Source organism: Rosa chinensis, chromosome 6 (assembly GCF_002994745.2).
Source record: "Rosa chinensis cultivar Old Blush chromosome 6, RchiOBHm-V2, whole genome shotgun sequence".
NCBI lineage: Eukaryota > Viridiplantae > Streptophyta > Magnoliopsida > Rosales > Rosaceae > Rosa > Rosa chinensis.
Window position 1 is genome coordinate 55,070,157 of NC_037093.1, and position 12,990 is coordinate 55,083,146.

The following is a 12,990-nucleotide window of genomic DNA, read 5'->3' on the forward strand; positions in this document are numbered from 1 at the left end:
CTCCTATTACAATCATGGAACTACTCCTAGTTTGATTAGGCACACAAAGCTAATTTTCTTCAACAAAGATTACAATAATGATGAAAACCACAATCATATTAAAATTAGGCTAAAATGCCAAATTGCCCCCTGAGGTTTGCGCATGCTGTCAATTTACTCTTTTAGGTTTTATTTCAACCAATTTACCCCCTCACCTTGTGGCACGCCCGGTGGGACACTAATGTTTTAGGCGTATTCACAATAAGTTTCTTTTAGCCGGATTCAAATGGCTCTAATTCAATATATGATGTTAATGGTGGATATAACTACGTTGTGTACAACAACATTGTTGATTTAAATAGTCATGTCGCATGCAACTTACAAACACCAATAACGCAACTTCAATATAGTTGCGGAAATTATTATGAGGGCCAACATAATCATAATTATTGTAATTATGATTTTAATGGCCATTTCATGGATGAAATATGGACTAACCAAATGGCTGGATATGTAGTCGATCCACAGCTTGAACTTGTTTCGGATCACCAGCAAAATTGTTGGAAAATCATGGAGTCAATATAAAAGAATACAGAGAGTTTATATGAAAACTCCCAAAGAACTCAAGAAGAGTTGGATGAATACTTTCGAAAGCACAAAGAGAAGCTGGACGATGATTGGCAAAGGTATGAGGAAGAGTCAATGGAGAAAAGGAGGAAATCCGAGGAAGAATATCGAGCACAACAAAATGCATATATGATTTCAGTGGTGTCTTGCCCAGCTCATCCATCCATCCAATATGACGAGAAGGATTTCAATTTAGTTGTGGAAGATAAACCCAAGTGAAAAGATCTGTAGTCGGCTGAACTAAAGATCAAGGCCAATATTTGTCATTCAAGTGTGCTAGAAGAAAATCCAATTAGTTGAAGAGATTGAACATTTTGACATGGTTGTCGGAAATAAAGCCGACTTAGAAAAATCACAATCGGCTAAATTTAAAGTAGAAGTCGAAGCTGGTGATTCAAGTACATATGTAGAGCTTGAGAATTCGGCCTACATAGTGGCCGAAAATCAAGAATCTACCACAAGGGATTTGAGTTTGATGCTTCACGTTTGCAATAAAGAAATTTTCAAGTTTGCAATAAAGCATCGTTGGCCACCTCCATGATTGCCATGATAATTTTTATCTTGTTAAAGTAAATTTAGAATATGTGTTTAGCCCAAACTTTAGGTTACTTGACCTAGTTTTAATAGGATTTTGAATTAGAGATATTCTCGGAGATATTCATAGATATCCGATTAATTGTACGATTATCTTTCCTTGTACAACTCTGATTCTATGCCTTATAATCCTCTATATAAAGAGGCCCCTATTATCAATGAAAGCACGACTCAATTCTCCCCCAATTTTAGTTTTCCTTAAACATATTATCAGCATGAAGCTCTAACCCTGAAGCCCTAATTTTGTAGCCCTCAAATCCCAGCATCCACCGCCTCACATTTTGAAGCCCCAGTCTCAAGGAGCCCAGAACCGGAGGTGGAACCACCAGAACCAACCGGAATCCGCCTGAACCGGCCATTGGAAAATTCAGACCGGCCCCTGCCTTGTGCCTGCCCCCTGCATATCTGCCAAGAAGCTGCCGAGGACCCTGCGTGACAAGACCCGCCCCGAATTCCACCCTGGAATCCGAAGTGGCCTTGCGGGACCCACTTTTAAAGAAGGTTTACCAAAAATTTCGGCATAACCTCCCTTAAAAATGGACAACCCAAAACCTATGGAAAACAAATTTCACTTCTAATAATCCAACCACAAACTTCTGGAGCCACCCTGCACCCATCATTCAACCACTTAAGCCCAATATAATAATAATTTAACAAGTACTTCAGGTCTAAGAAACTCCAAGATTTAAGATACTACAATTCACAAAGTTCGGTCGTAGACCTCAAATATAAATTCCATACAAGTCTGGGTCACAAATCTCATAGTAATCAGAGCAATTCTAGGAACGTAAATTTAACATAGAATACAGTAGGCTAAATAGATAACCTACAAAATATGATGACGGAAGCAGATGCGGTCACTATGGCTCACTCCCGAACGCCGAGCAGCAACACTGAAAACTGGGCATTTGAAACCAAAGGGCCCAGGGGAAAGTACATAAAAACGTTAGCGTGAGTGGACAAAAATAAACAAATTTAAACCAAATGGATTTTATACTTTCCCACGTTTATTTCTTTAAAAATTCCCGATGCATGCAGTGATTAACGAAAATAAAAGAAGAGGAGTTTCACTCATGAAAACCGACTAGCCCAGCTAATCACATACGATTTAAAAGAAAAATTTGGAACTCTGCTACTCAATGAAAAATAAGACCAGCCCCGCTGGTTAAACGAAAATCGAGCTAGCCCCGCTAGCTTAAGTAGTAAAGTGAGTAGGGGAAGGCGATAGCCATACAAGTGAGCCTCCCAAGCTTGGGTGATAGCCTCCCAGACTAAAATACTCCCATAACTCCCGTAATATACCCTTACGCCACTAAGTGTAGCGATAGGATACCGGGCTACAGAATTACTGTGACAAAGTCAGTAACCTGCGCCACAAAGGCGGAGGGCTACGGTGATCCCATCACCGCGCCACAAAGGCGGAAAATCAATGCTAGCAATGATAAGTCACCCAAAGTATGGCAAAAGAAAATCCGAAAACCAAGTAAATCCATAAAACTTCCCCAACTCTCGTAAATGAATTTCCCATGACGTGTCCCACACGCCAGGATCATCTCAATTCAAAAATAAATAGGAGATAAATAAGTATAAAGATTAACTCCATCGAAATCTCATTTCGAAATTCTCAAATCGCCGGATATAAATATAATATAAATAGTATAAATCCGGAAATCACATCGGAAATAAATAAATAAAAGAAAATAAGCATAATCCAATGACGTGACCCCGCACGCCATAAAACCTTCAAATAATCAATTATCCGAAACCATTTCTGAAGCTAACCATATGCTCGGGAAAGTAATACGATAAATAAATTATAACCTTGGAACCGATTAAATAAATGCATGCATCATTCTTTGAAAATAAAAGTCCACTCACAGTATATAGTCAATCCTGACGTCGCTCGGTATTTTCCTCGTATGAAGATTCCTCTCGTCCTGTACGAATAACACTCGTAAAAATATATTTACAAGACGGAGATTAACTTTACGATAATTAGAAATTGAAATTCAAAACGTCCCCCTTCAAAATCCAACTCCTTAATTCACAACGAACCCATCCACAATATTCCAACAATATTCATTCATCGACATACAAATTCTAAAGTGAATTCGAAAGAATTTCGGCGATCGAATTCACGTAAATCGATAATTATCCAAATATAATCAATTCGTAAATCCTCCAATTTCCACAAAACTTCATGTATAAAATTCTACAATCGTTAAGGGATTTATGGAGCCAAAACAGAAAATAAATTGCAGCTCCACGCGCCACCCACAGTGGCTGCGCGTGGGGCCCACGCGCCACCGGCAAATCACCACCAATGGCCACCAAATTTTGGCAGCACCACCTACACAACAGACCCAATCTCTTTCTCAACTACAACAAGTGCCAATTTTACCTGGAAGAGTTCCAATTAAGCCGGTGAAGATTTTCCAGAAAAATTCAAGAACCCTAGGATCGGGTTTGATCGATTCGACCTCCACACTGCAAATTGAGAAGCAAGACCTTAGGGGAAATAATCTCCAGCAAAAACCCGACCTTCGACGCCGGTCTGGTGACCGGAAATCGGCAAAACTCGCAAACTGCAACAGTTACCTTCCCGGCTCGAAATCAAGCTTCTCCGGCCAAATCTCCCCAAAATACCACCACAGATGCGTCAAGGGGGAGGAGACGAGATTGGGGATAGCCGGATTTCGCCGTGGGTCGGCCGGAGGAGGGAGAAATCGGAGGAGAACCAACTCGGGCCGAAAGGGGAAAGGGTCGGGGAAGGAGAGAGGGAGAGTTACCGTGGGTTTCCGAAAATGGAAACCTACAGTGGTAACTTTCCATATATATATTTTTATTACCATGAACAGTAACTTCCACATTTTAAGCTATAACTTTCACATACGAACTCCAATTTTTACGTACTACATATGCACGCGCTCGGTTTAACGTCCTCTACAACTTTCATGAAGGAAATTTTCTCAAATTGTTAACCCATAAAAAGTCAACTTCTAGCCACCCCCCTAAAAGATAAAACTATAACCACGTATAGTAAGACATACAGTGATTCGTGTAACTCAGTAAAAGGGTCAATCGGGTGTGGGGTGTAACACTGCGCTTATCTGCCGACAGCCCCGCAACGCCTGCACGACACTTGCCGACATCTGCCAAGTAGCTGCCGAGTGCCTGCTGACCCCTGCCAACAGCTTGCGCACCAGCCCCTCAAGCCTTCGCCTTCGCCTGCCCCTGCGCCTGCTGCAAACACCTGTCGAGCCCCCTGCAGCATCTGCCAACAGCCCCTGCACGAGCCTCGCACAGCACCTGCAGCAACCCCACCTAGCTCCGGCCATCGCAGACCACCGCCGGCCACCAGTTTCCGGCGACCTTTTTCCAGCCATCTTTAACCATTTTCTCCGATCATCTCCGGCAACCTTTTCAGGTCAAAATTTTGGCAACTTTTCAAGATAAATTTTTCTAAAAGTTCCCGTTTTTGAATTTTTTGTTCTTTTCTCTTCTTTTTCTCAGGGACTTGCAAACTCCCTTCTCCGCCCTCTTTCTTTATCATAGGGGAGACCTAATTAAGCCGAACTGTGGGGGTTCGTGCTCACTCCAAGTTTGGAGCTTGTAGAGTCCTCCAAACTTAGAGTTTGTTGAGAAGAAACGATCGACCACAAACATCATTGTTTCGATCTAATCCAACCCCTCTTGGAATTAAATTTCTTGGAAGCGACTATGCTCAAAAATTCCTAATTTCTTGGGAACGATAACGCTCATAAATTTTATATGTTTTCGTGGTAGCTTTTTCCTCTCCGAAACTAACCCTTTTTCTTGTTCTCTTTCAGGATGAGTAACCTGAACAAATTGGACTTTGCTCCATTGGGAACATCTGGCTCTGGATATCACAGGTGGGTTCAAGTGATCTTATTATTGCCCTCCAATAATCTTATTATTGCCCTCAAGTGAATTGCATAAGGGAGCTTCTATTCATACCTCCAAAGTTGGCATTTGGACCTCCCAACTTAATAGACCTCCAACTTACTTTTATAGATAACCAATTTGCTATCTAGACCTCCCTAATTTTCCCACAACTCCTATCGTCCAATAAAATCAATAAAAACTTCTTCTTTTACGTTCTATTCATACCTCCAAAATCAGTAGTCAAACCTCATTCAATTTTTGAAGATTTCACAATCCTATTTTACCCTTCATACAATTAAGCTACAAAAAAAAAAAAAAAAAAAAAAAAAAAAAATCTCTAGTTGGTAGTCAATACAGTATTTTTTCATTAAATTAATTGAATATAGAAGGACGTTGGTATACTGCTATCTGAGATGTTTAGATAGTACTCCCAATTCTCAAAATTTTTAATTAAACTGAGTTTTTGGATTCAAAGTTTTCATCACTTAATTATGATTTACGTACAGATGCCCGTATTGAAAGTGGTCATGGTGTTCCAAAGATGGTCCAACATAATGCTCCTTAGCTTGCAGAGAGACATATTTACTAATTACTTCTAGTTGGAAAAAAAGTGCAAGCAGCAATATAATAGGCAATGCACTGCTTAGAATTTTGTGAATTGCCACATCGAAACATACTATTTGTAAAGGTAAGAAAATACTCTCTCTTTTTTTGTTGGTGAGCCGTGACCTGTTGGTTATCTAGAATAACCGATATCGTGGATATCACAGTTTCAAACCTCACTGACATCATGGGAGAGGAGGGGTGGGGTGGGGTTAATAAAAATAAAAAAAGGGTTTTTTTTTTTTTCCTCTTTTGTGTCCTTATTGGTAATTTGGCATGAGTTGACTATAATTTAGAAAAAGAGAGAGGTCTAAATACCAATTTTGGAGGTATGAATAGAAGCTCTCATTGCATAAACTACTAAAACCAAAATAAATACACTACAGACACAATTGATCAATTTATATGTTCAATTGTACACGTTCACTTTTTTTTTTTCCTTCCTCATTCTCGGAGCTCAAAGTATATTAAAAAACAAAGTGCTATTGGCACCCAGAAATTGCTCTGGGCACCCATCGGAGTGTGAGGCTGGCTGATTTTTTCGCCCGTGCTTCCCCGGTGGCGGTTTTGAGGTCGTGACTGGATTGGGCGGCGGAAGATGCGACCGAGTTGGGTTGGAGAACTAGCTGGTGATTGGTTTATCTCAAGCCGGGAGACTGGAGTCGGGTCGTGTTCGTCTTTCTCAGTTGGAAGGAGTGGTCGGGGCGTGGTTGTGCAAGGGGAGCGGAGTCAAATCAGGCTGGGATCGGAATCGGATCCCCGTTGGGGCTGAGTTGTGGCAATGGGTGTTGGATCAGTGGTTTGGGTGACGGCGGCGCTCGGAGGTTCAATGCGGATCCGGATTCAGTGCTCTGATCTTGGGGCTAGCTTGGGGTGGGACCCATGTCAGTTAAGATCGTCTCTGATGGCGGTGGAGACTTGATGGATGTGTTGGCCTGAAGCCAGTGGTGGGGCGCCGGAGCTGCCATGGCAGAGAGAGAGAGAGAGAGAGAGAGAGAGATGAGTGTAATTTATAAATTAAAATGAGGGCAATACTGTCAAACGCTGTTATATTAGGTAAATGGGGTTAAAAAACTCTTAATGAAATAAGTGGACAATTTTTAGGCTAAAATTGAGTAAGTGGTCACGCCCCGAGTACAAATGCACAATTGCTTTGTTCCAATGAGAAATTAAACAAGAATAAAAGAAAGGGAAAAAAAAAAGTATTCTTATGGTGGGAAGCTGGGCGGATGATTAATACCTAGGAAATGGTGTTGGCCATGCACCGCCACCATGGGAGCACAAATGGAAAGGTTCTTAACAGACAAGAAGATGAAAACTTTTGAGAGATTTCAATTACCGTCAATTTACGTATATTCTCCCAGTTAATACGCCATAGATACAATATATCTTCATCATTTGGGTCGAAAGCCAGAAGCTCATAGCTCCCCCAGAGACTCGAAATAATTGGACGCAGGTCAACCAACTTTTTCAAACACCATTCGCTCCCACCTCCATCCCCCTCATGATCATCATCTCCTTTCAATTCCCAAACATAGAGACTGCATCTGCCAAGTCCCCTACATAACCGGCATAGCCTCACACACCCCTGGCAAACACATACCATCTCTTCATTCAATAAGTTTTCATCAACAGGATGAGGGTTGGAAATAAAACGACCATGACATTTAGTGCTATTAATGTTCAACTTATTGAAAAGCTCCAGCCCAATAAGATAGCCACCAGCAGTCATCCAGTACAATGTTCCATTGTGAGCAACCGGTGAAATTCTCCTCTTGATACGTTCATAGTAATAAAGAGTTGGGTTAATGCCTTGTAATACAAGGTCTGATTTTATCCATTTACCAGTCTCAGCAGAGAAGATCTCCACCTCCAATGGATGCGTCTCCGGCTCTACTTTAAATCCAAGAATTCTTACAACCTTGCAGCACCTAATGTCGGAATCACAGGTAAACCCCACATGCACATCTTTTCGGCGTCGAGGAACCCGAGGAAGAGCAACCCATTGCTTCGTGTATGGATTGCAAACGTAGTAATTCCTTTGATAACGCCAAGTGTCACACAACAAAATAAAGTCATTGTATGTAGCTACCACAATAGGCTCTTCATCTAAATGGAGGAGGCTGCTGAGACCAAAATTGAGTGGTTTTAACCCCGGATGAGACTGCTTGGAAATCGTAAATAACTCTGCTCTCTAAAATGTCCATCAGCAAGGAATGAAATTTCAACAACACACACTTGCTCATTGTCACAGTTGTTTCGAAGATATAGAGCACGGTGGCTTTCAAAATAAGGCTGGGAGATGAGAGTCGACCAAGATTTGCACACACACTTGCATCGTAAACCAAACTTGCATGGAAGTCGACAAAGGATTTCAACCAATAAAAACTCTGGGAGATCATCAATCTTGTTCAAGCATATTGTGTTTGGGAGAGACTGATGAGAGGCTGCTCCTAGAGATTGGGATCTAAGAGTAGCATCACTTTTCATGGCGAAAAGAAAACTTGGTGTGCTCCTTTAAGAGAATGAGAGAGGCTTAAACAAAACGACTAACCTAACCTAGATGTTGAGTCATCAAAGGGCTTGAAAGACAATCCTAGATATAATTCTCTTTCGGTAAATCACTGCCAAGCCCAAATATTAACAAGGCCCAAAATTGTGTAGTCCATGTAAAGGGGGAGGGAATTCCAGCTAAGAAAATCCAAAGCTTGTTACCTGCTTAGCGGAATGCTTTCTGCAACACATATTTGCAGTGTAGCTGACACAAATGCTGTATTCAGCAATAGAAATAGACAATGAGATTTTTCTCACACTCAGAAATTAATAGTAAGCTAGCTAGTACACATTTTGAGACCCCAATATCAATTGCCAAAACAAAAGAGGTTGGTTTTTAAGTAAATAGATATGATGAAACACATTTTTAGGTCATATGATGACAGATATGTTTTGTTTTCATTACATAGGTGCAAACCTCGTTTCCAAGCTATTCCCCGGTATCATCTTCCAAGTTGCTTGTAATCTCAGCTGTAAAACGTTTGAATGCACCGATAACCACAAACAAAGCGTGAACTTCATTAATTCCTTTTCTTGATCTTCCTTCAATTCTCTATTTGTTAATGGCGGCTTGGATTTGTTCAAGGGTTTTCCCCTTTGTTTCAGGTACTAAGAAAACCACAAACACTATACCCAGGCCATTAATTGCTGCATACAGAATGAAGGTGCCTGCAATTCACACACTAGTTAGCAACTACCTTATAAAACAGAAGAACCTTGCTTTTAACTTTACTAAATCTTACTCCTATTAAGACTAGGAAAGGAAAATGTAGATTATAATTACCATAGGAGCTCCAACTCATCAGGAAGTTGAAAGTGTAGGAACACAACCATGCTCCAAACCAGTTCACTAACGTTGCTAAGCTTCCAGCCTGTCCTTTAATATTGATTGGGAATATCTGCAAGAGATAGAGATTTTCTTTTGATTGGTGAGATGACCAGTCACAGAACGATGCATATATAATTTTTGGAAGCTTTATTTACCTCAGACATCACAACCCAAGGAACTGCTCCCATTCCTATTGAAAATGATCCTATATAGACCTGAATCCAAAAGCTAATTGTTACAGAATTCAATGAACAAAAATGAAATCTCAGTCTTAAAATCCAATGTTCTTCCACAATTTGTTTTGATAGGGCTAGGGAATTACCAATATGCCAGTTACAGCAAGTGCACCAACTGCACCGAGTGCCAAGTCATTAACCTGGTACACAAAGACCTTTCTTGTCATTTAATTGTTGCAATAAAACTAAACAGATAGCTGTTAGGGACTTGGTATTATCAATCTCTGAGGAGTACCTTCAGAAAGAATGAAATTGCAGTCAGGACACAGCCAAGTACCAACCCTGATCCAGAAATCTGGAAAGGAAGAATTTCAACTTTGTTAAATGTGAATAAGAATTTGTCTCAGAAATACAGAAGTTAAACATTCGTGCAGTGATTTACCAAAATTAGAGGCTTTCTTCCAGCTTTATCCATTACAGCTGCACCAATGCCTGTAACCACAACCTGTAAACATGACCACATCAAGATGATACTAATGGAGAGAGATGGGAAGATTCCAAGAGATTCAACGGTAAGAATTTAAAACCTGAAGAATAGCATAGGTTATAGTTCCGATGCTTGAAGAAAATCCTGAGGGGTGTAAATTGAATACTTTAGATTTTAGTTGTTGAACAATCTGGACTAAAAAATATGTAAGCTAGAGAAGGTAGACAGTTATAGTTGCATGTTACAGGTGGTGTCAGCTTTATTATAATTGGGTCTCTGTACCTGCTTGCTCAAAAATACTGCTGACATAGAAACAGACCCCATTGATCCCCCCGAATTGTTGACAGACCATCAACCCAACTCCTATCTGATTTTAAATAAAAAATAGAGCAATTATTGAGCTGAAAAGGCAGGGGAGGATGAAAGTTGACTTTAAAGTTTCTGTAGAGAGCAGCTATTACAATGACTGAGCGCGAGTATCTCCTTTGAAACAAATCGAGCATTTTGGCTTTCGGGAGATGGTCAAGTGTTGCTATATAATCCTGCAGAGGTACATAGTAGATGGAATTTATTCACATTATGATGTTGCAAGTTCTACAACGTATCTTCAATGTGGATATTAGGAAGATGAATAAGAACCTGGATTTCCGCTGCTTCATGAGATACATCAGCATCTTCACCACGAAGTTTCTGTAGTGCAACTTCAAACTCTTTGTGTTTTCCTGTCTTTGCCTGCATTCATGATGAGGTGAGGCTATAATCTATGTCACTTTATTGGACTTTACCATAAACTACATAGAATAATAGAAATGAAAGTAGTCTCTTACCAACCATCTTGGAGACTCGGGAATGAAAAAGAGGCCGAAAATGATCACAGCACACGGAATAAGTCCTGCAATCACCACACAAATGAGCCCTCTGCTGTATTGTGTTAGACAGCATACAGTATTCTAATTACAAGCACAAGTCGAAGAAATTCACCTATTAATGCTAGAGCCCTCCAACTCACTACTATCCCAATTATGTATGAAACGGACACTCCAGCACAGATCATTAACTGTAAAACAAACAAGAGTCGCCATCACTTGTTTGCTCTTGCTTGCTGAAAAATCAAAGCCAACTTACGAAATAAAGGTACTAGTAGCTTCAAGGATTACATTCTTATTACATGTTTACCTGATTTGCAGCAGTTAGCCTTCCTCGAAGATTTTTTGGAGCAATTTCGGCTATGAAAACAGGTACCTTATGTTGCAACAAACTTCGTTAAAAACATATATAGAAGTAGCATATATTGTTAACTTATCTTAGGAGTGTTGTGTTCTGTACTTCTATGATCCATCATACTGTGGTCTCTCAAAATGCTCAAACAACAATAGAGGGAAGTAGTCACTCACCACGTAAGAAAAGGCTCCCATTCCATAACCATTTGCCAGCCTCCCAATGTCAAGAGGCCAAATACTCTTCAATAGCAAAAAATGTAGAAGGTGAATAACTCAATAAGGTCACAAGCATAAAGCACAGATGATTTCAAGAGTGGCATAATACAAACCTCAGCAAAGTATATAGCTAGCCAACCTGCAACACATAAAGCACTGGACAGTCTCATGGCCTGCATACAAGTTATACAGTCCAGATATTGTTAGACTGAGAAAAGCGGTGGACTAGTTTAGTCCTGGATGTTCTGAAATAGGTGGTGTTCCCTGTATATTCGACATATTTACCCCTTTTCGACCAATGAAATCAGCGATGGGACCAATCGTGATAGCACCAATCATTGCACCAAATGTCAAAAGGGAGCCAAACATTGAATACTGCATACAAATATAGAGGGAGAGAGAAGAAGATTCAGTTTCAAAAAAGTTGTCAAGAAAATTGAAGGAAAAAATTGGCTCAAGTGTTATATATGCTAAAGTTTCCGAATCCCTTCAAGAAAATTCTTCCCTGTTAGTACTTTTGTTCATTTCAGGAATCAATCCAAAACTTTTCACCCTATATGGGTCTGCTTCACTGCTAACTCCTCATAGATTGAAAGCAATGGCTTGAAGCCACGTATTGATTAGAGCAACTAGTTACAAAATCCTTATATAGATTTCTGTTCATGAGCTTACATATTGAAAATACAGCTCTTGTTGTAATATCAATAGAACGGTCATAGCTGTTCTATTCACTTTCATACCTCTGCTAATGACAAACTAAGATCTTCAGTGATGGCGTCCTGAGTAGGAGACGAAAAACCTGCCTGGAAGCCACAAAGAGTGTCAGAACCAGAAAATATGCTTGTTCAAAATTTGAACTTCAAATATCATAACATTCATATCAAGTACTTACACAGCATCCAAACTCATAAGAGCCACAGACAGCAACGAATGTGCTGAGGTAAACCATCCATTGATGCCCTTCATGAGCTGATCCATCTCTGTTCATGAGTGGCTCTCTTGAGTTCTCTACATCCTCTTTGTTGGCCATGTCTGCAAAAATTTATACAACTCCCACTATCTCTATAAGCGGAAAACCAAAGAAGATCCAAAGAGTTGAGTAATGCAAGGAAGGAAGTACCAAAATATGGAAACCAGGAATTGTTTGATGCAAGAATTTGCTACAAAAGTAAGGTTTCCTCAACTTGTAAGTTTGGTCTGGACTGACTGACAGTTGCTGATATTAAAGAAAAAGCCAAAGCGTAGGCGCGCAAGTCTTGTGCTCACTCGGTTAAAACTTGACTTGCTTAAGTTACTCGACTGCGGTAGCTGACAAGGCCGTCAGTGGCATCACTTCTGTAAAAGTGGAATATATATATATATATATATATATATATATATATATAATACTCCGCTTATACTATGGAATAAATCTTTGTCGTTTGGAAGTTAACAAAGTAAGATTAACATGTACATTCACAACTTGCTCAAAGACACGACAGAATGAAGAAAAGGATTTTTAAAAAATAAATAAATAAATAATAATAAAATAAAAACATGATTGCAAACATATTGGTTGGTTTGGAAAGAAAAACATGCTTTTTCTCGGACTTTGAAGATTCTGCGTCAAAAAACAATAGGACCCAGATCCGAGAACGAAGGTAAAATGGTGAAAGAAAAATATAATGATGGCAAATATATTGGTTGGTTTGGAAATAAGTTACGAACTGGCCGCCAGTGCAGGTTTTCTAATTTCTATCATATTTTCTGTCCATTTCATGTATGGAAATTAATATTGTCGTCCATTCTAACACACATATC

The 12,990-nt window shown here is 39.9% G+C and overlaps 2 protein-coding genes across 2 annotated transcripts; both read right to left on the minus strand.

Annotated features, from left to right (window-relative positions):
* Positions 1-6,949: 6,949 nt before the first annotated feature.
* On the minus strand, positions 6,950-8,199 carry LOC112171596 (F-box protein At5g49610). Its single transcript, XM_024308757.1, has 2 exons — positions 7,948-8,199; positions 6,950-7,903 (listed from the first exon to the last, which is right to left on the minus strand). The coding sequence occupies exons 1-2, from the start codon at positions 8,197-8,199 to the stop codon at positions 6,950-6,952; spliced, it is 1,206 nt and encodes a 401-aa protein (XP_024164525.1).
* Positions 8,200-8,554: 355 nt separating this feature from the next.
* LOC112173934 (sugar transporter ERD6-like 7) lies at positions 8,555-12,391 on the minus strand. The gene is made up of 18 exons (XM_024311621.2): positions 12,083-12,391; positions 11,931-11,993; positions 11,476-11,565; positions 11,304-11,363; positions 11,149-11,214; positions 10,931-10,996; positions 10,736-10,811; positions 10,582-10,646; positions 10,394-10,486; positions 10,216-10,296; positions 10,037-10,121; positions 9,855-9,898; positions 9,710-9,772; positions 9,563-9,622; positions 9,414-9,467; positions 9,247-9,306; positions 9,047-9,161; positions 8,555-8,931 (listed from the first exon to the last, which is right to left on the minus strand). The coding sequence occupies exons 1-18, from the start codon at positions 12,218-12,220 to the stop codon at positions 8,816-8,818; spliced, it is 1,395 nt and encodes a 464-aa protein (XP_024167389.1). The 5' UTR covers positions 12,221-12,391; the 3' UTR covers positions 8,555-8,815.
* Between the last annotated feature and the right edge of the window lie 599 nt (positions 12,392-12,990).

What these genes read in the sequence shown, in the direction of transcription:
- LOC112171596 (XM_024308757.1), bottom strand. Translation starts at nt 8,199, where the DNA reads ATGAAAAGTGATGCTACTCTTAGATCCCAATCTCTAGGAGCAGCCTCT. An exon ending in ACAACTGTGACAATGAGCAA is followed by an intron (nt 7,904 to 7,947) that starts GTGTGTGTTGTT and finishes TGGACATTTTAG; the next exon opens with AGAGCAGAGTTATTTACGAT.
- LOC112173934 (XM_024311621.2), bottom strand. Translation starts at nt 12,220, where the DNA reads ATGGCCAACAAAGAGGATGTAGAGAACTCAAGAGAGCCACTCATGAAC. An exon ending in CTTATGAGTTTGGATGCTGT is followed by an intron (nt 11,994 to 12,082) that starts GTAAGTACTTGA and finishes TGTGGCTTCCAG; the next exon opens with GCAGGTTTTTCGTCTCCTAC. An exon ending in CAGTATTTTTGAGCAAGCAG is followed by an intron (nt 9,899 to 10,036) that starts GTACAGAGACCC and finishes TACACCCCTCAG; the next exon opens with GATTTTCTTCAAGCATCGGA.